The sequence below is a fragment of the Anas acuta genome, chromosome 19 (assembly GCF_963932015.1).
Source record: "Anas acuta chromosome 19, bAnaAcu1.1, whole genome shotgun sequence".
NCBI lineage: Eukaryota > Metazoa > Chordata > Aves > Anseriformes > Anatidae > Anas > Anas acuta.
This window is the reverse complement of record NC_088997.1, coordinates 9,479,649-9,504,143: the sequence shown is the minus strand read 5'-3', so window position 1 is coordinate 9,504,143 and position 24,495 is coordinate 9,479,649. Positions and strand designations below refer to the sequence as shown.

General features: G+C 45.9%; 1 protein-coding gene and 1 long non-coding RNA gene across 8 annotated transcripts in view; one reads left to right on the top strand and one right to left on the bottom strand.

Moving 5' to 3' along the window:
* AUTS2 (activator of transcription and developmental regulator AUTS2) overlaps positions 1-10,254 on the bottom strand; it is a 756,836-nt gene extending 746,582 nt beyond the window's left edge. For 2 of the 5 annotated variants that reach the window (XM_068656147.1, XM_068656151.1), the window contains exon 1: positions 9,830-10,229. In XM_068656147.1, coding sequence (XP_068512248.1) covers positions 9,830-10,123 — 294 coding nt within the window. In that variant the 5' untranslated portion in view covers positions 10,124-10,229. Of the gene's footprint in view, positions 1-9,829 lie in introns of all 5 variants that reach the window. The other 3 variants (XM_068656148.1, XM_068656150.1, XM_068656149.1) reach the window with 3 other exon arrangements.
* An 835-nt stretch (positions 10,255-11,089) lies between these two features.
* On the top strand, positions 11,090-13,532 carry LOC137842297 (uncharacterized). Of its 3 annotated transcripts, none has more exons than XR_011089004.1 (3): positions 11,090-11,279; positions 12,111-12,240; positions 12,774-13,532. It is a non-coding gene; the product is annotated as an uncharacterized lncRNA (long non-coding RNA). The 3 variants fall into 3 exon arrangements; XR_011089005.1 differs by having other exon boundaries at positions 11,090-11,358; XR_011089003.1 differs by lacking the exon at positions 11,090-11,279 and having other exon boundaries at positions 11,368-12,240.
* The last annotated feature ends 10,963 nt before the right edge of the window (positions 13,533-24,495 follow it).

Sequence of the window (24,495 nt, the reverse complement as noted above, 5' to 3'; positions counted from 1 at the left end):
GGCTTTTCAAGGAATGCGGGTTATCTGGATGCAAGATACTCAGAGGAAAGCCCGGTACTTCCCTTCACCTGCCTGCAACCAACAAGGCAGGTCATTCCCCTCCTGCTCCATACCAACACATTATTTTATAATCAGCATTTTGCCAACTAACTCTAAGAACTCCAAGAAAGTTGATTCAGAGAGTAAATGTGTCAACTGCCGGCTTAAATTCAGCACACAGGTGTCCACAGCTCCACTGGCAAATACTAGGTTTCTGCAAATTGAAACAAGTTGAAAAAATACTATTATATCAAATTGCTAAGATACTTTACAGCCATTTCATAGACTCACTTATGATTTACATCAGATTTGAATTGTTCCAATATATCTGAAATACATACGTTTTAGAGGCATTTCTTACTGGCAACCTCAGTCACCTGCAGCACGAGGACCAACATCTGTTGCTACAGCGCAATTTTCAAAAGCATTTACCTGAGCTCGAACACTAAGTCAACATGAAGGACTCTTTACTCCTCTCGAGTTGAGAGAGAGTTAGGACAGATCTGAAACAGCCCAGCTGACACCTCTTTTCTCAGGCAAGTTTCCCATTTAAAGAACACTTCTCCACGTCCATCACCTGCGCTGTATTTCTTGCTCCTATCCCCACTTCTCCAAATCTTTTTACCCTCTCCAATCACAAGGCATCAGTGACACCAAATAAAGGATTTCTGCTGTTGCTACAAACCTGAAAAGGGCTAGGTAAGAGATTAAATAGTTGGGTTTTTTATAACCACACATCCAAGGAAATGTGCCAATGTCTTTTTATTTGCATATCTGGCAGACTGCCCCAGACAACTAATACATAAGTGACAGCGTACAGGTGTATTAGTTTAGAGTTTGCCTTTAATCTAGAGGTGTCAATTTGCTTCTGTTTTAATTACATCCATCTTGATATGTTATTACAACCTCATGAAACTTCTTCATTATGTGAATGGCTATAAATACATACACATGACAAACAGTTGTTATAAATTTTCTGGTTCAGCAGTGGAGGCACAATATCGTAGCCCACACATCACGTATTTAAAGTTTTGGTGCTTCCTTGCCTCCCGCCTTCTCCCCTCCCCCTTCCCTTCCTTTTATTTTTTTTCATCCAAGACCAAGATTTAATTTTTATTTATTTCTTCATTTAATGGATGCACTGAAATTCCCTTGCTGGTAGCCGCATTCTGATACAAACGCTATCAGCTTACAGAGCCCTTCCAGCATATGTGTGTCCTTCTGGGCTGCCTCTCCGCGAGAATGTCTGTTTGTCATTAGGCAAATATAAGGAGATTGCACTGAGGTCTTATAAACATGCAAAGATCCACTTTTGTAGTTACATAATTCACTGAGTTTTTCAACACACATTCTGAGGTTGAAAACTTGGCAAATCCATCCACCAGATGTATCTTTCTGATCCCAGAACTCATTAAAATTTACTTTTTTTTTTTTTTTTGAAAGTCCAGCCGACTCAGCTGTTGAGCCACATTAATTGCATTTTTATTATTTTTTTCCATAGTTAAAGTGACTAATGCTGGAAGAGTCACTGCCTATAAGCACAATAGCCAGCCAGTAGAAATTACTAGGACTTTTAATCGTTTAGTAATATCCAAATCACATAAAATAAAGAGAGGCAATTTTGTCCCCTCAAAACAGACGGTTTTGATTTTCAGTATTTATTTTGAATTTTTTTTTTTAAGGGAAGAAAAGAAAGGAGAAAAGACACAATTTCACACCAGAAGATTCCATTCAAAGGTCAAAGTGCCCTTGACATGCATTAAAACCCACAATGCTAGCAGAGTTGCAACATAAATTGTCCCCACCAGCAGCACTTCTTCCTCTGCCTTCTTACCACAGGGCCTCCTCTGAGGTCAAATCTACTTTCTCTGCCCCAGCCCCTCTCCAATGGGTTTTGTGCTGTGCCTGGCCATTCAGCACATCTGGCCAGCTCTGGAGCAAGCTGGAGAGAGCATGTTATCCAGCTCTTGCCACAGCAGCACCTCCCAGCTCCTGCCCATGTCCTGGGGAAGCTGGGGACCAGATGTCAGCATCTGGAGGACCCTGGAAGGATGCTCCCAACACATTTTATATCAAAGAGCTGGTTTATCCTGCTGCCTCTCCTCCACTCCCACCATACCCGTGAGAAGAGGCATCACCAAAGCCGATCCTCACACTGAGAGGTCTGCCCATGCCAACAGCAACCTGTGTGTGGTCCAGGAAAGGTTGGCACTAACCAGTTGTCTTCTTGGTTCCGTTTCACAGGCAAAGTAATGAAAAATGCCTTTCGTGTGCCAGGAAGGTGAGTTAACAGCAGCAGTATGACACTTCAGAGCAATCTGCAAACTTGGTTACCTGTTACCAGCCATCCTCTTAAAAAATCATCCCTCTCATAGCTCGTTACGGAGCACAGCTTCTCAAAGACCTTCATGAATTCAGTTCTTGGTCTGTCCATCATACAATTGCATGGGAGTGCAAAACACATCTGAAAGAGAGATACACCTCATCTACACCTATGGTGCCACACAAGGAAAACCCCTCCAGAACTTCAGCCACCCTACAGCTAATCTAAGCCCAAATTTTCTAGCACCTACCTCTATTTCCCTCTCTGACTGCAGTGTGCACCATCCTCTTGCAGCACCCCCACACCTGCCCCAGATGGCTCCGTCCAGAGGATGCCCAGCACAGCACACACCTCGAAGGCTGGAGAAGTCTGCTCATTGTCATGAGCTCATCCAGCAAAGGGCAAGCCTGGGCTTGTGGATGGAGAAAACAGATTGCTGGTGTTTTTATTTCCAAACCTATAATTCCCCCTTTGCTACCGAACAAAAGCACAAAAAGATGCAATTTATAAAAGCACTGGTTTTAGAGGAGAAGCAACTTCCACTCTGAAAAGCTGGCAAACGTGCACAACAGATTAATGGGCGATCATTTCTGCAGAGAACACCAAGCTGATCTCCTGCATAGCTGTGGAGTAACTATTCCCACTTGGACTTGGGATATCAATCACATCACTGCACCAAGCAGCATTACAGAGCCTGAAGTCCAGACAGCCGGGCACTTGGACACAGCAGATATTAACACACCTCTGCACCCCTACCACATCTTCATCTCGGGAGATCTTAAAACCAGGAGGACCAAGCAGCACACCGAACAAAACCCAAGTAAATCCAAAGGAGTGAATGTCAAGCAACGTGATCAAATTACACCTGACAGGCAAAAAGCCACAAAGAGAGAAATACGCGCGGTGCCGGGGAATAACCCACTTCTCCTGCAGACTTTCACGCCGCCGCTCCTGCAGACAGTAAGGCAGAACCAAAACTCCTCCTTATTACGTTTACCAGACTAAAGATTTACCCTTTTGGTTAAAGCCTTCCCTCTCCAGCACACGAGTGTGTGAACTTCAGCAGCAGTGTTGCCAAGATACAAGGAGAAAAATCTCAAGATATTAAGGTAACACACTATTTAAAGGCAAACAGTACAGCAGAGCTGAGCTGGGGATCTGACAAATTGCCACTGCACGTTCTGCTGTTACAGCAAAACAAATCCCTACCTGCATTAGCCATTTCTCATTACTTACAAAGTAGATTTTCATAATATCCATTTTACAACAAAGGAATTTAGAGGACTGTGATGTTCTGAAGTGGTCTTCACCATGGCTTGGCACCACGTCAAAACGACAACAAACCAACTACACAAGAAACGCATGCAGCTGGTAATTTGTGGCACACACCAAGCCAAACCCCAGCGAGAATACAGATACTGAGCTGATAAATCGTACGGATGATATACATGAACATAGAGAAACAGCACAAGCAGTTTCCCTCGCAGAAGGCTGCAGTTCGAGTAGAGGAAAGCTCAGAGTTAAACATCGCCACGTTTCAGCCCACAACCTCCTAACTCCGTTACCCTTTTATTAATTGCATTTGAGACTTCACTAAACTTGAGCTTAGGCTATTTTTAAAACCTATCTGACTCAACTTATTGTTGCTCAGAACAAAGATTAAACTTCTAATTTAGCTGCAGATAATTACAAGGCTGCAGGTCAGACCCCCGGTGTAATACGGAAGGGTCTTCCACTCAAATTGACAGAAACGTTAAAAAAAAAAAAAAAAAACTAACAGATGGGGAGAAAGGGGGGCATTTCACTGAGCGAGGAATCCTGCCTCTCTCTCTCAGCTGAAGGGTTACCAGGTTTAACAACACTTAGGCAGGGGCCGAGCGTTCCCCAGCAGTGCGGGCAGGGCTCCCACCAGGGCACAGAGCAGACCCCACCTGCAGCTCCCAGGAACATCTCCCTCCAGTTGTGTTCCCATCCAGTCCCTGATATTTCTCTATTGATCTCAGCGTTGTAACTCAATCTTTCAATTACTCAGCCCCTTGATGTCTTTCTGCTGATTTTTTGGCCTTTCCCTAGTGATCATTTTCCTTCCAAGTTCCTGATCCTTTACCCTTATTTTATAAATCTGTTTCTTTACACTCCCTCATCCCAGCAGAGGCCCCAGATATTTAATGAGAAAGGGCTTACTTTCTCACCCAAATAGCGGAGGAGAAAAAAAAAAGATGCCAAGATAAAAAAGGATAAGGGTGTCTTTTGTCCTATTGATACGTGGTATAATTCCCATTAATGTTGAGCTTAAAGAGCGGGGCCAGTGGAGACTACTTGAATCACATCTATCTAAAGAACTTGTCCTTATAGTTTAAACTCTTCCTTCTTTAACTCAAGGCCATTGTGCCTCCTACTACCACCCATGGGAAAGGCAAAAATCCCCACCTTCATTACATTGTTACCTTCAGGAGTTTAAAAGAGTATTTATGCAAGGATCACAATCCTCAGTCATTATGTGCACGAAGAGATGATAACAGCTCTTCAACAGCTACATGAATCGGGGGGAGCTGGGGGTGCCCAGCCTCACAGAAAAGTAACAGGCTTTTATTCACATGTCCAAATTATAGTAACATAGGTTTCAAAAATTACCCGAGAGGTTCCTTTTGTGGAACACACATCCTGCTGCTCACAGTCCCGGTTTCAGTTTTGGTTGCTGTTTTTTCATCTCTGGTCGCAGAGGGTTTTCATCGAGAGATTCAGCTGCTCTGTCAAGGTTATCTCAAAATTTGATCTCAGGTCAATTTACTGTTTCCTCTAAACACATAATGAAAATAATAAGCACATCGCTTCATATGATATCCCAGCGTCACACAAAACCTAATGCCACTTGTTATCTGCAGATACCTTCATTTAGTTACTACCTTCTTTTCTCTGCTGGTCTAAATCTGAAGACATGCGTGTGCAAACAGACTAGGACAAACACCAAAGAACCTAAGCAGTCAATAAATACAGGAAGGACTACCAAGATTTGCTGACAGCACTGAACAAACACCTGATGTTATGATGCTGCTGCGGTAAGACACGAAGATCAAATTCCTTTTGAAATATGAAAGGATAGAGACAAGGCAGGACAAACTGTGTCGGAATCTCAGAGATTTTAAGTAAAGGCTAATCAAGCCACGGAAAGGCTGGTGTGAAGAGCACGATTTGGGGAGAAACCCCACTGCCAGCCAGTTGTTCTGGTGTCCGAGCCCAAGCTTCTGCTGCCACACAACCAACCTATTGATGAGTGGTTTTGGTGGGCACCACACAATGGTTATTAAAGCAAATTCCTGCCTTCAGATGCACACACAGGGTTACACTGTGTGTACACAGCACACAGACATGCTGTTCAGACCACAGCATCTTCAAAACCTCCCATTATTTCCACATTTTGTATGTGTAACAGCACTGTTTCTATTTAAAAGCCGCTATCAGCTGTTAAGTTTTACTCCATTTAGTCTTGCATTATTTTGTGCCCTCAATAGGTAGAACTGCCATAGCTAACATCTGCCTAAATCACACAAACTCAGTGGAACAATTGCTTAAAAATTATTTACACTAGGTGGATGGAATCATCCGACACAGAATTTGAAACTCATTAAGCAGCTCCTCGACAAATATTTGTCAGCATTTCTCATTTGTAATTAATTACATTGGGCTTTACCTGACGATAATTTAGCATGGTCTCAAAACAGACTGATGTCTGCATGCTGAACAGAAATTAGTTTGAACGTGTGGTGAGGAACTGCGCTGGTTTTACGGAACAAGAATCGCCATTTAAATGCAAGCTCACCCCTCCCTGTGCCATTTCTATCTGTGCTTTATAAATAAATATCTCTGTCCCATTTCAAGCTTGTCAGATGAACTGCCCGAGCTGAAGCTAAACAAACATCCGCAGAAAAAGCTCATTACCTTACTCAGGGTTCAGAAAACCCAAAACCAACTGCTTGCTCCGTAGGGATGGTTGGAGCTGACTCAGGAAACACAGAGTACTTCCCAGGCTTTAAGCTATCTTAACATTCAGGTCAGATTTCGTTTCTCATCACAGCAAACCACCTTCCCCACCGCACACCAACAGCCCTGCCACATCGCCCTCCTGCCCGACATGCCAGGGAGAGGAAGGAGACATCTGTGCAATCCCACCTGCCTGAGAGCTCCACAGAAACCTCCCCAGCACATCACACAAAGTCACCCCAACAGATCCATTTATCACCTCCTGAAGGAACACTCTTTCCCTGTCAAACCAGCATCAACAATGCCCACCTGGGTTTGGAGAACCTCACGCAGTGATTGTTGGAAACAAACGTGCCAGAGGTGCAGGCTACAGCAAGAGGTCAGCTCGGTGTCTTGCCGAGCACAGACACCAGCTGTCTGCACCCTTCTCCTCTTCCAGACTAGAAGATTTTGGGAGGCCAGAGAGCTGAGGGGTGAGTGAGTGCCATGGAGCGATGCACAGAGCCTGCTGCACATCGTCCCAGCAAGGCCACCCGTGGGAGGACGCGGTGCTGAGATCAAGCTGCAGGACTACACCGCTGTGCTAAACCAGAGGCACCTGGGGGCTGCTGAAGGTCAGAGCTCCCCGTGGGGCACAGGACTTCAGAGCACCTCACTACAGCAGAGCCTCATCCGACCAGGCAAGGAGCAGTCTGGCCACGTTTGCAGTAACACCAGATTTGCTCAACTGTTGCTCCAAGACAAAAACAACCAAAAAAAAGTCAATGAGAACCTGCTGTCTTTGCCCACTTCCCTCTTCCCCTGCTATTCCCCACGCAAATATAAAGGAGATCAAGGTCCAGGCTGTCATAAACCCTGCTGCAGATAACTAGAAGCAGACGGCCTCTCTTTCTACACCAAACAATTTACACTGCAGAAGCAGAGGAGGCTACTGATACCTGGACAGAAAAGCAGCTCTAAGAGTGGGAGCTGCTTAAAGAGATAATTGTGCTTTAAGGGATGGGAAATTTTATCAACATGCCCGTAATTGGTGTTAACAGACACAGAGGACTCCTGTTGGAACTACAGTGGCCATCAGGTGCATCTTCTCCTGCAGCACCGGTGTCCCCTTAGAGTCCACAAGCCCCACACAACCTGGCGTTTTGCACAATTTGGGCTTTTCAGTCACCCCAACACAAGGCATTTAGAAAAGGTCAAGCAAAACAAAGCTATGTGGAAATCCTTGCTCTTGTTCACAGCTTTATTCACAGTACCCACAAAAAGATCCCCGGGGGCAACAGCCGGCTCCCACCCAACTCACACACCTCCTGCCACACAGGTGGGCTCATGAGCAGGGTGCTCAGCCTCGTCCCTCCACATCCCCCCCGTGCTAGCCAACCCACCCGCTGCCCGTCCTGGAGCACGGGTTTAGATCTTCCCATGGTGTGAAGTTCTGAACATCGATCCTCACTGCTATTACCAACAAGCAGACTAAACACACCCTCTGTCTCACACTCTTGGCTGCACTAAGCCTGAGAACAGGCTGAAGTTCAAGCACAAAGCCCAGTAGGGCAATCCTGTCATGCTGGGCACAGAAATCTTCTGCAACCTGGGGAGAAACCTCCACGGCTCCAAAGAGCCCGAGGCAGATCCAAAACACGAGGTGTGTAAACACCAGGGCATCTCTCCACGGCACCCAGGGCTTCTCAGCTCTGGTATGAGTTGAGACAAGAACCTGAACATCTCCCCTGGGCTGAGACATCTCGCGACCTCCTTGCCAGAGCTGAAATTGCAGTGAAAACTTGAGGCTGCTACGAGCAATGCACGCGGTAATTCCTGCTACGTTGGGCTTGTGCCTGAGACACCTTCATCTCCCTCTGATCCTCGGAAACAACTTTCTCAACACATACACCGAGCTGCAGGGAAAAGCACCTAACAATGATTTTGTGACATTATTTCTCCACGCAGCATGAAATCGTTAGGTCAAAATGTGCCACCTATCACATGAACATTAAAAGTATGTCAAGTCTCAGTGTGCGAGCTATTGTTTTATCTGAATGTGATATTAGCTGGCAGAACTGGGTAATGTTTCTGCGCTCCTTTTTAGCAATATAGGATTACAACAGGATGCAAGTAGTAGCCATTCTTGGCTTTGCAACGGGGAAAAAAAGCACAGCAATTTTCATTTCAAGTGGAAAATAAATAAATAAGGAGTGAAACACAAAAGAGATTTTTTCCAAAACACCCTACAAGTTCTGAACATAAAACTTGCTCCTCGATTCCCCTCCAGGAAGGGCTACAGCCAAATTCTCGAGTCCATATTCCCACAAAACCCCTAACGACACGAACCGGGGCTTTGTTTGAGGAAGAAGAGAATTTTGTCCAAATCCTCAGCTTGCAAATCCCACTCTTGCCGACAAAGACACGTCCACGCTCCTCTCCACGGCTCACGTAGGACACCGGTGGATGGGCTCACCAGGTGAGAGGGGTAGCAGCGGGGAGCCTGGCCATCCCCAGCACTGGTTCACCATCACCCACACGAGCCTCTCGCCAGCCACGCGGAGGCTCTCGGGGGGAGCAGATCCTCCCTTGGCTTACACCGGGAGGAGATCTCTGCCAGACATGAGTCTGGGCTGGTGCAGGTGTAACCAAGGACAAAATTTGGCTCCAAAGGGTGGAAAAAAAAATCAAAAAAAAACAACAAAGAAAAAACCAACACCAGAAAATGCCACTAAGTATTCCTGGCTAAATATTTAAACAGCTTAAGAGCTACACAGATTTTTTTGTTAAACAATCAGCTTCATCTTCGCATTTATTTTGACAGTTCATAATTGTTACAGTTGTGATTCCAGTGCATGTAAACCCAAATAAATCTGCCTTTCACCACGCAAACTTCTCCCGAGCAGAAGTTAGGAACAACAAAGCCCTCCGAGAGCAGCGGGGCTGGGGCTCCCCCGGCATCACCCCCCCACCACGAGCCCCCGGGGGGTGACAGCGGCCGGGGGGGGGGCCGGGCCCGGGGCTCCCCCTCGGGAGAGGAGGCGCCGCCCCCCTTTATTTTGGGGACAGGCAGACACAGACAGACAGACACCGCTCTCCCCCCCGGGGGAGGCCGCGCCGCCCACCCGTGCCAAGGGGGGGATGGAAGAAAAACGGGGGGGGGGGGGGCTCGGCCCCGGGACACCGGGCGAGAAAAGTTTGCTCCGGGGGAGGGCAGCGGCTGGGGGGGGGGACACGAGGAGACGCGGGGGGGACACGGCGGGGTGCGGGGGACACAACCGGCCGGGGGGGGACACGCCGGGGCGGGGGGGTCCCGCTGCCGGCCGCGGTCCCCGCGCTGCAGGTGTCCCCGGGCCGGGGCCGGGGCCGGTCCGAAGGGGCGGCGGGGGCGCCCCCGGCCCCAAAGGCGGGGGTCGCAGGGGCCGGGGGCGGCCGGCAGCGGGCGGGGGCCCCCCCGCGGCCGCCCCCGCACACAATGAGGCGCACACAAAGCGCCGCCGCTCCTACCTCCAGCGCCTCCAAAGTGACGAAGCTGGCCATCGCGAAGCCGTCGATAATGTCCTCTTCGGCCGAGGAGGACTCCCGCCGCTTCCTGCGGGGGGGCCGCGGCCGGGACGGCGCCGGGGGCCCATTGTCTTCCTTCTCGGAGCCCGAGGACGAGAGCGCCGCGGCGGCCCCGGGGCCGGCGGCCCCGCCGGAGGCAGCGCCCCGCCGGCCGCCCTTGGCTCGCCGCTCCCGGTCGCGCTGGGAGCGCGATCGCCGCTTCTTCCGCAGCCCGTTGCATCGCGCCGGGCCGTCCATGGCTCTGGCCGGCTCTCCCGCTGGCTCTCGGCCCCCCCCGCCCCACCGCCGCCGCCGCGGATCCGGCTCCCCCGGCGGAATAACGGGGGAGGGAGGGAGGGAGAGAGGGAAGGAGAAAGGGAGGGAGGGGAGGACGGGCAGGGGGTGGGGGGGGGTGGGGGGGGGATGAAAGAATCCGAGCGCGGTTCCACCGCCACCAGCAGCGAGCACCAAATGTAAGAGATTCCTATAAGCGAGCCAAGGAAAGTAATGGCTGATCTCAGGTCGCCTTTGTAAAAAAAAAAAAAAAAAAAAAAAAAAAAAAAAGCGAGAGAAAGGAGAAAAAAAAAAAGCCTCTCCAAGCAGGCAATAAATCAGAATAGCGGAATGCTTTGATCAAGGGGCTGGGAGGGCGAGGATCTCCGAAAGAGAGGAGGAAAAAAAAAAAAAAAAAGCAGAAAAGAAGGGGGGGAATAAAGAAAGAAGGAGAGAGACCCGCTGGAAGGAGGGAGCTGAGAGTATTTCCTTGCACAAAATTTATTTTCTTTCTTCCTTTCCTCCCCAACTAGAAGAAGTTCCGAGGGGGGTGGGTGGAAAAAAAAAATATATCTGGATGTCTGGAGCTCCCTTTCTGTCTGCGTGTGTGTGTGTGTGTGTGTGTGTGTGTGCGGGGAAGGGTGCAGCCTTCCCCTCCCCGCCGCCACGCACTGCTCTCCCCTCCGCCTTTATCTGCGCGGATCAAACACAACAATAATGATAACGAGGCGTCCAGATGCGATTTTCTCAGGCACCGACCAGGGCTGGACTCCGGAGCGGAGATCGGATCCCAGCCCGGCCCCTCCAAAAAAAAAAAAAAACCCAGAACCAAACAATAAAAGAAAAAAAAAAAAAAGAAAAAACCCACACCAAAACACGCCCACCCACCCCGGCTATTAATACGGATCAATCACGGCAAATTCATCGGATTAATTGTGGCGAGGAGTGGGCGGGGGGGTGGGGGGGGTGCTGGTGACAATAAATCCGAGCGGAGAGGAGGCTGCCCCCTCCCCAAAAGCAACCAGAGGCGAAGAAGAATAAATAATAGAAGGAATAAAAAAAAAAAAGGAGGAAGAAGAAAAAAAAAAAAAAAAAGGTGCTGATGAGGCTCGAATACGCTCCAGCGGGGACGGCGGCACCGGTGCGCGCTTTCTGCTGCCTCGCCCCGACCGCGGGGGGGTGCAGCGGGCCGGGCCCCCCCGGGCTGCTTGGCGGAGGAGGTTGGAGGGGGTGCTGGGGGGAGGGGGGGCGGCGGAGGGAGCCCCGGCCCCCGGGGCGCTGCGGGGCGGGCACCGGGGCGATGCGGGGCGGCCCCGGCGCTGCCGGCCCCCGGCGGTCCCGGCCCGGCCCCGCTCCGCTCCGCGCCGGTCACGTGGAGCCGGAGCCGCCGCCGCCCGCTCCCCGCCGCGCGAAATGCGGCGCCCCGGCCGCGCGAAATAAGTCGCGGGCATGCGCGCAGGGCCTGCGCACTGCGCGGGTGGGGGCAGGCGGGAGGCAGGCGGGAGGCAGGGGGAGGCCCGGCCGCACCCCCCCGCCCGGCTGTGGCGCGGTTCCCGCCCTGCTGCCCCCCCCTCCCGTCGAGTTTGGGCTCAGTTCTCGCCGTCCCGTGTCCCCGCTCCGTGTCTGCCTCCCCCCCTGCCGGCTCGCAGCCCCCCCCTCGGGTGCCCTCCCGCACCGCCCCCCGGGGACGCGGCGTGGCTGCTGCCCCTCGAGGGGAGCCCCCCGCCCGTGGGGGCAGCGCCCCAACATGGCCGCCCCTCCGTCATGGTGCCCTGCCCGTGTGGAGCCGGCCGCCGCCTCGCCTTCAGCTCCAACCGCTGCTGGGCGGAGGGGACGTGTTGCCCTCATCACCTGCCTCGCCTCATGGCCGGAGCCCTGACAAGTGTCCGATAACTGAGCTCCAAGCGCCCGATGACTGAGCTCGTGCTCGTGGTCACCCTTCTCACTTCGTCTTCCTCGGTCTCCTCCACAGGGGAATGGGCTGAGGGAAGAGGCATGGAAGGCGAAGCCGTTGGGTCTGCATTAGGAGCAGGGACCTGGGAGGACGAGAAGATTTGCTAGGATGGAAGATGGGGGAACAAACCACAGCCAGCAGGAGCGAGGTGAGGAGGAGAACCCAACTGGTGTGCTCAGGGCAGAGAAGCGGGGCTGTGGAAGCACACCTTGGGGTTTCCTCCATCCACCTGATGAGCAGGCTGTTGCAGGGTTTGAAACGTATTGGGGGGATAGGTGGGGAAAAATAAATAAATAAATAAATAAAAGAATTGGAAATCATTTAACACTATCTCTACAAGATCTCTACAAGAAGCTTGTTATGGGCTCCTTGGTCTGCCTCTTGCTGCCTGCTGTAGCTGCTAATCGTTGCTCCGCTGAGACACCAAGGAGGGCCACAACAAGCGGCACATGGGCTGAGAGCTCCAGTGTGTGTTTTTCCAGCAGTCTCCCTGCGGGCTGCTCTGACTCTCAAGGGATGATGCTCTGTTTGGTTGTGTAATGTGTTGTTTACTTTGTACCCTAACACTTGGGCCACTCTGATCAAGCAATATCCTTAATATATTTTAATAAGAATAAGAATATTAACCGCTCACACAAAATACTGGGAATTGGATATACCTTTTTTTTTTTTTTCCTGAAGGCAAATGACATTTTGCCACCGCTCTCCACACAACATCTCCCGTGTGGTATGCAGTGACTTTTGAGCTGCTACGTATGGGTGTGAACCAAAAGAAAAGGAAGTACAAAGCCGTCGGTAACCTGATAGTGTAAGAGTGTGTACCTTGCAGAAGGCCACGCTGCTCCTTGCAGAGGCACATGGCTGTTTTTTAAACATTCTCAAATATCAAGCTGGAGAACATCACCTCCTAGATCTGACCCTAGATCTCCCTGTTCAGATTTCTTGCTGTTCAACGCTACGTTTTGCTACCTTGCTTCAGTTTCTTGTGTCTCCCTTCTAGCTGCCTGCCAGGTCTATATAATCTGACTATACAGAAGAGGTTGTACAGGTATTGTTAAAGTGATGCAATTTGTGTGTACAGGCAAGCTCAAATATTACAAAGTCTCTGTCTTCTGAGAAATATTAAGCTCTACTGTATCAAACAACTGTTACCTGTTGGGCTTTTTGGAAAATAACTATGTAATTTCCAGGGCAATGTAATTGATTACAGTTTCCTGCACATCCATCACCATTAAAGTGACTTAAGAGACCTGTAGTCGGATGTGTTTCTGCTGACATTCATTGCATGGCTGAAAGTCTGCTCAGTCTGTTTTGTTCCTGAATGCACGTATGTGGAAAACAGAAATGGTGTGTGATTTATTTTACGTTCTTTATAGAAACAAATCCGTAGATTTGCATGTCTACTGAAAAAAAATAAAAAATGAAAACCCATCCATCTAATTCATTCTCTGCTACAAAACATTTTTCTTCTGGGAAGTATCAAGCATTTGAAATCACTGGTCACCTCCCTGTGTACACAACAGGCAAATTATCCCTTTTCTGGGTGTGATCTAGCACCAGCAGGAGCATTTCCATCAACCTTAATTGATTTGGGAGGGAGGGCAAGTAGGCCTTGCTGTTCCACAGAACCTCAGACAGATGCTCAGGAAGTTCTCTCTCCAGTGTGTTCTTGCCTCCAGCTGAGCATTTCAAGTGATCTTACCGGGAAGGGTACAGCAGACCTCCATGCACATTTGTTCTTAGGCCACCTGTTGGCCTTTTTTCTAGAAATACATCTTGCCTGGCATCTGGCAAGAGAAAATAGCTTTTTGTGTCTTACAGGCACTGGTATGCTCTGGTACCGTGCTGAGCTCACTGTTTTTGAGGTTAATGACTAGTGTACTCACAACTGGGTGTTCGTAGTTATTCGGTTAACACCCACAGAAGGGAGACTTGCTGAATGTGTGCTAACAGATCTATAATTTTCTGATTTGAGGCAGACACCAAAAGCTTTATGATATTTCTAGTCCTAAATAATGAAGAGAGAAGGGTTAATACAGACCAAAAAAATAACAACTGCAATTTCTGTATCACCATTATGCACTGGAGCAAAACAAAATCTGCACAGTAATAACACTAAAAGGGGTTTTCTTAGAAATAGCCCCTGGCATGCCTATCTGAAAAGGATATTTTGAAATAACGTGAAAATCAGGAGGTAATTCATTGCTTGAAGAAATGGCAAGAACCTTGCTTCTAGCAAGAGTCATTTGCACTGTTTTTTGGCATTAAGTTTTAGGAATTTAAAACAGCAGAGGCAAATGTGTCTTTCTGAGGATAGCATCTTTCTAGAAGATGGGTAGTTTAAAATAGCAGAATGTCTACCATGTTATGACAGTGATTATTATTTCAGGAGTTTGATCTGCAAATGAAAAAACAAAACAAAACAAACAAACAAACAAACAAAAAACACACAAGAGAAATGGAAAAAGGACCTTTTTGTTTATTGTTTATACTCTGGTCTAACATTGCATTTATGAGAATAAGAAATAATGAGAACCAAAATTCCAATACAAAATAAAAGCCAGGGTGATTGTGTGGACGGCAGAGGAATTTAAAACAACAGTTCCATAAAACTAAAGCAATTTTACTCCAACTTGTATTGCATATACAAATGTATTGCTTATAAGAGCAGATTGTTTAGCTTCATAGCTAAGATGCAGACTGGGTGTTTTAAAAGGTGTTTTTCTAGAATGTGGTTTGAAAGAGAAACAGTTAAGGAGAAGAAGGAGCACCCAAAGTTAATCAACAAGGAAAAGCAGAAACTCATGACCTTTAAAAAATAAATAAATAGTACGAGAATAATGATAAAGGAAGAACTAAAAGTAGTTAGTTGAAATCTAGCAGAAGACACATTTCCAGAACAACGTCAAGAGAAAATACACAGAGAACAGACAATCATTCCTTTCACAAATTAACAAACACACCCAATCAGTGGAACTCACAGCCACAAGGCAGCTCTGAGGTCAAGAATAATGAGAACTTTCAGAGTGACAATAATATCGATTATAAAGTGGTTGAGGGAAATGTACATTTTAATGCCTGAGAACACAACAAAATTTACAGAAAAAAAAAGGTAAGAGATGGGAGGCTAAAGTAGATGGACCACTAGTCTGATGTAGACTGCCAGCATCTGCATCCTTCTGACAGCAGTGGTCAAAGACAGGCAGTATCTGAATAACTTTTCTAAGCCTCTTGCATTCTATCATTAGGGAATAAGAACAACAGTATAACCGTCCTTATCAATACTGGGAGATCATGGGGTACAGGAAAACATGGCTAGATAGATTAGCTGGCCTAGAGGAGATGAAGTTTGGATTTTGTAGCTAAAAGAAAAAAAAAAGAAAAAAAAAGAAAAAAAAAAAAAGAAAAACCAATTTAATCTGCATCTTATTTCCCTAATAGGTTAAAATAGAATTATGAAATAATTAAAAATAATAATTATAAAAAAAATCAGTAATTTTATCAGAAAGAAAAATCAGAGCAGAAATAATATCAGAATTACAGTCTTGATCTATTGACTCGAACGGATCTGCACTAATTTACAGCAGGTGAAAACTTGGTCCCTGGAGAGTGCGGGAGTCATGAGCAATAAAGCTGTGTATGTTTATTGTGTATGGCCAGATGAACTCAGGAGTTTTTGGTTGTTTGTTTTCGTCTGAAACTATTACAAAATTGGATCCCACTAGTTCCCCGGGATTTGCTAATAAACACTCCAGTGGAAGCTGACTAAACCTGTGCTTCTAATTGCTTAAGATTTCTTATCCTGTAGCATGAACATTTGTGAACGGCTGCATTTGCAAGTACAGGGAGCAAAGCAGATGTCACTGGGTTTCGGGAAGCCTCATTTGAAAACGTGACTCAAAGTTATGTGGGTATAACAAATGCTGTATTGACCGTGAACCTGGAAAGCATGGCGGTGAATGGCAATATTAGAGCTTGTGTCTGTGTGTGTAGAGGATCCTGGAAGTTTTGATGCTGTAGTCCTATCTTGTTGAATATCTAATCTAAAATATCAGATAAGTTGTACAATAAGGAAATTTGGAGGTGGCATTCAGTTTGAAACAATCACAAATATTCATGTTGGTAAAGGAACAAAAATAAGGGACACCAACAAAAAGATTTACAAAAAAAAAAAAAAAAAGAGGAGTAAAAGGTAATGAATTATATTCTGTGCAGAAGCAAAGTACAAATGGCAAGTATTATTAGAGTTCTTCACTTGGCATCATAAAAAGTTAACTGATCTTCTAGGGTGAAATTCAGACCTCAATTACATGTAAATGAGAAAACTGCGAGTGACTTCAGGAAATCCAGCATTTAGCTCTCAGCTCGTTCTTACTTCGGTTTGAAAATGGGATTTTCAAACATGACTGTAAAATTTGGAACTGTATACCTGCCCTTTGGTCCCTTTGAAAGTTATTCGCAAAACCACATCCCTAAATAGGTAGCATACCTATCTGCTCTGAGAATCAGTCAGCTTTTATTACCAGAAAAGACCAACTGTTTGTATTTCCATGGTGCCAAGTTCAGATTGTGCTATTGCATGCTGTAGCAATTCTGTCAGTGTGTCACAGCGTTCTAATCGATTCCGATTTTTTTTCTTCTCTCCCACCTTAACCAAAGCATGTGAAAGAAACACAAGAATGTGTTTTCCCAGCATTTTAAACCAATGTTTAAGTAAAACTATGTTTTAGCCCAACACAAGTTATGATGTGGAAGAACTATGTGAAAAGTAATAGCCTGGGTTATCCAAGGGGTCAGACTACCTGATCCTGGTCCTCTCTGGCCTTTAACTCTATGAATAAATTAGAAACCCGATCTCTCAAAGTTTTAATTTCAGAGCAGTCTTTGTAAAGGGGGCTGAAGTGGAATTCCTAATAAATTACATCCTCCTCCAGAATTAATTTCTCTCCCTGAGAAAGGGTTTCTTCTAAAGAAGTGTTTTGTTCCACATCTTCTAAATTATAAAAAATTTATATCTCTTTATGTCTTACACTGTACTGAGTGCCAGCACAGCAATTATTAAAACATTTTTATTGATATTACACAGCTCTCTGTGAAATGTGAATTAAATTTGTCATGAAAATTGATTTTTAATGACAGCTCAGGTTTACATTCCTGTAGCTCATACCTTTCCACTACTTTTTGTTGGCACTAGAAAAGGGCAACTGCAATATCTTTATTTGTCAGAAATGGATCAGAAGATGTGCTATAGTTTACCTGCATGTATCAGTGTAATGCTACTGATGAAAATAATAATTTGTTCTATTGAAGTCACTCTGCAGAGAGCAGAATTGCGCTATTTGGCCCAAATCTTCCTACCTGAGCAGCTGAAGTTCCTAAATCTGCACCTAGGCACTTAGAGGAGTGTCTTGATTTTTAAAGCTGTTGAATGTGCTCAGCTTTCATTGTAGTTTTGTAAGAATTATGGCATACCACGTCCCCAGAACCCATTTGTCATCCTCTGCCTCTTTTTCCCCATATATTATCTTTCCTTATGACTAACAAACTGCTGGAGGTGACTTTTGGTTTAGCAGACTGAACATGACACTGGATACCAAAGCAGTTAGCAGTGCAGGGAATGCTGCTTTGTAATCTCCCTTTTTTTTTTTTTTTTTTTTTTCTGCAGATAGAAGGGGCAAAAGGATTTTCCAGGCTTGCTTTTTAACTGATTGTATTAATACACCTTTATGAAAACAATCATCTGACCTGGAAAGTGCAGGAGCAGAGTCTGGGCTTGCAGACCAACCAGGTCTCCTCTGGCTGTGTGTAGACCGAGGACAGAAAGGTACAAAACGGGAAGTCTCATGCAATTATGGACCATTCCAAACAGTATTATGCCAACTGAGCATCGAGCGTGCTTAGCGTTCAGGTAGCTCCCAGAAGAAAATTAGGTCCATATTAGGGTAAGCTACTGGATGGATAAAACCTCCAGCTTGGCTAAAATGTCGCTTCTGCTACTCCAAAATAACTGTATTTCTGCAAGACACATCTGTGCGGGAGCTGGGGGGAGGGCTGGGTTAGTTTTCATTGGCTGATTGGGGCAGGATTATTGGTTGCTGTTAAAAATGATCCCAAGCAAACTTTTACAAGGTCTTCTGTGACTAATAAAACCTGAGTCTTTGAAATGTACTACAACCCAAGTTGTTGTTAAGAGATAATTCTCTTCGATCCAGATGCTTCCATCTGAAGTGCAGTGCAGAGAAAAGAAAAAGGGAGAAGGAAAATTGATGGAAAGCTCCTGAAAGCAGAAGAGGAAGAAGTCTGCAATTTCTCTCCCTTTAACACTTCATGCACTGGACTTGGGAAGTAGCTTAAATCTGCCTGTGCAGCGTGCAGCACGGTGGGGACTGAGAAAGAGCCCTGCACAGCATGCTTACCTGCAGTGCCAGGGAGACCGCGGAGATCTGGGCAGAGGATAGTTCTTTCCAGGCTGGGTAGGGAACTGACACATCAGGATTTCATCTGAAAGGTGATAGCAGATGAGGTGAGGTTATCTGGCTTGTATAATCTCTGTGACAGCAAATACTTGATCTGTGCAAGTGTCGAGGAAGAGCTTCGCTTTACACGAGTGCCCTGAGATGCAAGCAAAGGATTTTGATCATCCTCGGCAGGTTTGGCATATTCTCTAGCTGTAAAGGGCAGTAAAATCCCTCCCTCTGTGATTTGTGCTGTATATTTCCAGCCATTTTTCACCTCTTCCTGCACTCAGACCCAGGGGCCTGCTCACGAGCAAATAAGTGAGATAAGGCAGGGAGGCATTTTCTCACAGTCCTGCAAGATGTGGTATGGCTGCTGCCTGTAAAGTGATGCAGCAGCATCTCTCTCATGTCTTTAAAATATTCCCTCTGGAGAGGAATGGACATATTTTCCTGGCCACCCATCTCTTGGGCATTTATTTCATTTCTGGCCAATCCTTCTCCTCTTCTACTTTTGCCCTCTTGCATCTTGTTCCTGACCTCCGGACTTTACACCTCGGTCTGGAGAGATGGATGCTTCAGTCATCTCTGCAAAAGCGAGTTTGTTTGTTTAGAAACAATAAATCATGACTGGCAGCCCTGTTTCGTGGGGTGCCAAATCCTGCTAACTGTTAGTGATAGCTGGAAATTTAAGGTGCCTTTAAAAATCCCAACCTACATATCTGATGCACCCTACAGATGGTATACAAGCAGCCGCAGTATTTACAGAGCTGCACTGATATGTCTGTCTCGCTTACGTGTTTACTTGCCCCAACCTAAAATATCCCATCAGCAGACACTGTATATATTTGGTTCTGAGAAAGCAATCCCTTTTTATCTTCCCTGAATTTGAAAATACACCAAGCTCCTTGAACAAAAAGATAAAAATAATAATGAGGCAGACACAAGCGGTATAAATCAATATAGCACTATTGATGTCAACAGAGCTATGCAAATACATACTAGCTAAGGATGACACATAAAATCAAGCACTAACTTTATACAGAAGAAGATAGAAACAACACAGCAATATTAAATACACTTTTCAGCTATGCTCAAAATGGATAGTGGAATAAGTCATCGTTGTAATATGTAATTTGAGAGGGCTGTGAATTCTTCTGTGAGCATGTTGCTTCAGGAGATGAAGAAAAATCAAAGCACAGCCTTGCAAGTAACATTCCCCCCTGATATTAACAATAAAAGTGTAACACTGCTTGGCTTTAAATAACAATTCTAACCAGTTTCTGCAGGTTGTTGTAAATTCTGCTCTGCCCCAAAAAGTCAGGGTTGCAACAGTGCCAGAACAAATGGCATTGCAGGCAAGTGATTTGTGTCAGCATTGGTCAACTCAGTTTTACTAAAAACGTCATTATTGCAGAAATCATTTCTGCCTGCAGTGAGCGTTATGGTTGTAGCACAGGCAAGGCGCCCAGTGAGGCGCTGGCCTGCTTGAATAAAGCCCCCGAAGACTGAATAGGAAACATACCAGTATCATTAGTGAGTGTGCTGCTCTCTTCAGCAGAAGAAACTGCTGGGCTCACACAAAGCCATGGTGGTGACAGAACGATGTGTCTTTTGGTTAAGCTGCCAGTCCAACATTGGTTTACTAGCACAAGGCTTAACATATGCACGAAGCCCCTTTGTGAGCTGACGAGCTCCTCCTGGCTCTGATGTTCAAACAAGACCACAGAAATGGGTAGTGGGTAAACAACGCTAAGAAAAAAAAATTGCTTAATAAATCAAGAGCCTAGCAATTAATGAGCATGCCTACGCTGTAAGTTCTTCATGTAGCATACTTGCAGGAGTTAAACATCCACCTAGTATTCGTTTCACAGAATTGAATTATTCCCCGCACACATTAACTGAGACAATTACTGAAACGCCAAGATCAGATTAGCTACTGTATCTTGAAAAGAACAAAAAAGAAAAGAAATCACTGCGGCAGCAAATTGCAAAAGTGTTAAAAGGCTCAAAAGGTTGTTCAACTAGTAGACAATTTTAAGTAAAGCTAATAAAACACGGACACTTCATTATTCATTCATGAGAAAAGGCTGAGTTCAGACACTGCATTTCAGTAGAGAAGCAGGTCTATAATATCCTGTCTTTTGTTCATCATTTCCATGATCTCCATGCACATCTTGTTTATGGAGCAATCCTTTTAGCACACTGAAGACCATCCCAGTGAAGTTGAAGCAGAAACCCCCTTTATTTTAATAGGCTTCAAGTCTGGTCCCGATCACCCTCTTCCCAATATTGGGATGTAGCCCTGCAGAGCGCAGCAACCCAACTCATACAGCACTCGGTGCTCTCCAGGGAATAACCTCTGTCTCATTTCACTGAACCCTTGATAAATGCCTGGGTCTGCTCCTTCTGAATTCAATTGCAAGATTCCCTTTGCTTTTCATTTGCAGCAGGAACGTCGGATCCAGCCAAGAGCCACATCAAGACATTCGCAACCAGTTTTCTGGCTCTGGTTCTGATGCATGAATAGCAGTGTGCAGACTGCTCTGGTCATTTGTTCTCCACTCTGACCATCCATGGAAACAGGGCTGGAATCCTTTCCCTGTTTGCTGAGTGCCTTGATATTGTTCACAACAACAGTCATGAGCCAAGGCTGCTGCGGTATGAAGCCAGCCTGCCTTGGGCACTAAATGCTACGTCGGACTGAGGTTTTCAAAGTCAGCTACAGAATTTGGATACAAATTACAGGAATTTTAATAGGCATCCAGATCTCAAAGGCAAGTTTAAAACATCATCTTTGAACATCACTAGCCGTAATCACTCAGGCTTCTGGCTCCAGTCATTTTCACCTGTGTATCCTGTTAGTCATTATTTCTTTGTATTTTCCCTGCCTCCTTTCAGGCAGAGATCTTCTAGCAATAAAGCTTCCAGGAGCATAACCTTTTGACAAATGAAGCAAAACAACAAATAATTAAATAAATAAGCAACATCAGGGATCATTGAAGGAAGATTGTGGTTATGAAGAGGCTGTTTTATGATTTTACTGATCTGATGCACCTTATTTTCATCTACTTTTCCTGTCAGTGTTCTTGCCATTTACAATTTATTCTGTTGATCTCACCTTTCCTCCTATTCCCCATGCCACTTGCTGTAATTAGTTCTTCCACTTTCCAATGCAACATTATTGTTTAATGCTTTCTAAATCCTATTTTTACCAAATGAAATTTGTAATTTCTCATTAGAAACAAAACAAACAAACAAACAAACAAAAAACAACACACTAGTTAAAAAACAACTAACAGGGATTACTGAAGGGAGAAGGAGAGGGAAATGGGAGAGGGAGCTCTATCGTTTGTAGAGGCACAGTTATGCACTTGAGATAATAAAGCAGAACAGCAAGTTTCAGCTCTAAGGGCTGGCCAGATCTCTTTGACAAAAGACAGATGGGACTGAACTCTTTGAGGTGGGAATAATCTTTGTGTTCTCACTGCTGGGTGCTACCCAGAGCTTCTTGCTTGTGACAGCCACTTCTACGGGCTGTCCCAAAATGAAAAACAGCATAATAACTTCATAAGAAATAAATATAGACCATCAAATAATCAAAATATTGTATCAGAGGTATATCAAGAATGGGATGGCTGCCCTTCTGGTTTAGCACTTTGAGCTGGATTTCCTAAGGAAATAAGCCCATGGACTTAAGCTGAGGCTGTGTCTGGCTGTTGATCCCTTCCTCCCTATTGACTTTCAAACCCAGCAGCCAAGCTCACATTTTCCTTAGAGGTGGAGGGCTCAGAGATGGGTCATGAAACGTTTAGGGAAAGGCTGTGGCACAAACTCTGCCCTTCTGACACTGGAGCGAAAAGGAAGGCAGGATCCTTGGGCAGCACCGCGGGCATGCACTGTGTGGTGCCAAGGCTTCCCCCTTTGCCTGGGCTCTGGCAGCCCTGCAGCCTGTGGCACCCTGGCTGTTCCACGTCATGCGACGAAATGCTGTCTGGTGGAAGAGGCCGTACTTCAGCCCTTATTTGAAGAACTTCTACTGATAATTTTGAGAAAGTATGCAGCCTTGGGGAGCAGTGATCCAACACAGCTTTCAAAGAACAGCCTCCCACACAGTGGGTGGTAATACAAAAAGCCCCACTTTCAGACCGAGCTGCCTCCAATAGCGGCAGGTGAAGCACCTCACCTCTCTGACAGGAGCAGCACGAAAGCCTACTGCCCTAAGCCACACTCAGGATCCCACATTCATAGTGCTTCTTATCCTCCGTTCCTTCTGAACATAGTCCTTTAGAGCATACCCTACAAAATTACGATGTGGGGTTGATGAAGGACCAGCATTTGATGATCCCTTTCACAGAGCTGCGTCCCAGCCTCGTGGCAGCCCGCCCAGCTCCCTCATGAGCTGATGGCTGATACCACACACGCTGAACATCTCTGGGAACGCCACACCAAAACACTGTCTGGAAACGCTAGACACACTTCAAGTATTAAGTACGTTTTCTTTTTCTGAACATCTTAACTTAATAGGGCTTCATTATTTCAGCCAGCTGTAAAATCAGAACATGACTCAATAGCCTGACAACGTTATCTTGTCAAGCTCCCAGTCTGTTGACTGTTGGAGTTTCTTTTTCTTGTTGTTTTCTATTTGCTTTTGGTTTATCCTCAATTCACTTTTCATTTCCCTTTGTATTGATTTTGCAATTTTCTTTTCTGCTTTTCACATTTCACGCACTTACATTTCACTGATTTCTCTTCTTTTCCTTCCATGGTGGTATTTAATATGTGCATGTCTCTGTGCTTAAACGTAGAGAGCCTCAGTATCTTATCAGCTTAACAGAACTCCCACCAAGTCTTTTCTTCTCTCTCTTTTTTTTTTTTTCCTTGGGTCACACGAATGGTATTCTGGCAGCTGAGCACTGGGACCTCCTTTCAACTAAATAAATCAAAACATAAAAATAGAGCACAGGGGTTCCTTTGATATCTCGTCTGGTCTTTAAGCAAGTTCACAGGCTCAGAGGTTAAAGCTGCTGAACGCTGCTGAACAAATGTTAGAATTTTAGCAGAAAGCCTTCTTCTCTTCTGTATTATTAATATATTAATGTAAAGAAAAGTGCAAATGGCAGGGGTATGAAATACGTTTGTCACTGCATCCAGTGGGCACAATATTCATGGCTACATTTTGAGAAAGGACGTGACTGTCCTCAGGCTTTGCGTTTAACATGGAGCACTTCTGTGGCTGCGGGACTCTTTGCCCACTCTTTTGTGCTCTGTCTCCAGCATAAATTAAAGCTCAAGGGCAGGCAACATGGCTCTGTGGTATGGTTAAAGGCTAAAAGGCATTTGTTGTTCTTCTCCAGTACAGCCTGTACACAGAGCCATAGCTGGGGGCAGGCAGAAATGTGCCTCCTGTCCCTGATACTGCAGCAAGGAAGCTGCTATGGGCTGCATGGTACCAACAATATAAAAATAGTTTATGGAAAAAGCAAATGTGACTCTGCTTAACTCTACTACCATGAGCGGTCCTGTTTGAATCTGTGTGACTAATTAGAGGAATACTTTTAAGCACAGGAGTGGTCCTGGGCAGGACCAGGACATTACAGTGCAACAGGTTGAGTGTCCTCACTGCAGGTCCATCACTGCATCAGCCGTCTACATCAGAAAGACTGCAGCACACGCGCTGCTGAGGATGAAGGGTTGCAGCTGGCCAACACATATCTCAAACCACAGCAACCACAGGAGCAGCAGGTGTTTTTATCCAGTCTGGTTTTGAGCCTTTTATAATCATAACTTGATGCTTTTGTTGAAGAGTTTGATTTATGTCATTCTCTTATTTTTAACTGGAAAAGAAGCATCCAGTTTCAATGAGTTCTTGGTTTCGGAGAGTACGATATGATCTACCTCCACCCCCAATCTTTGTTGTCTGATGGTATTTCTAGAGCACCAGCAGC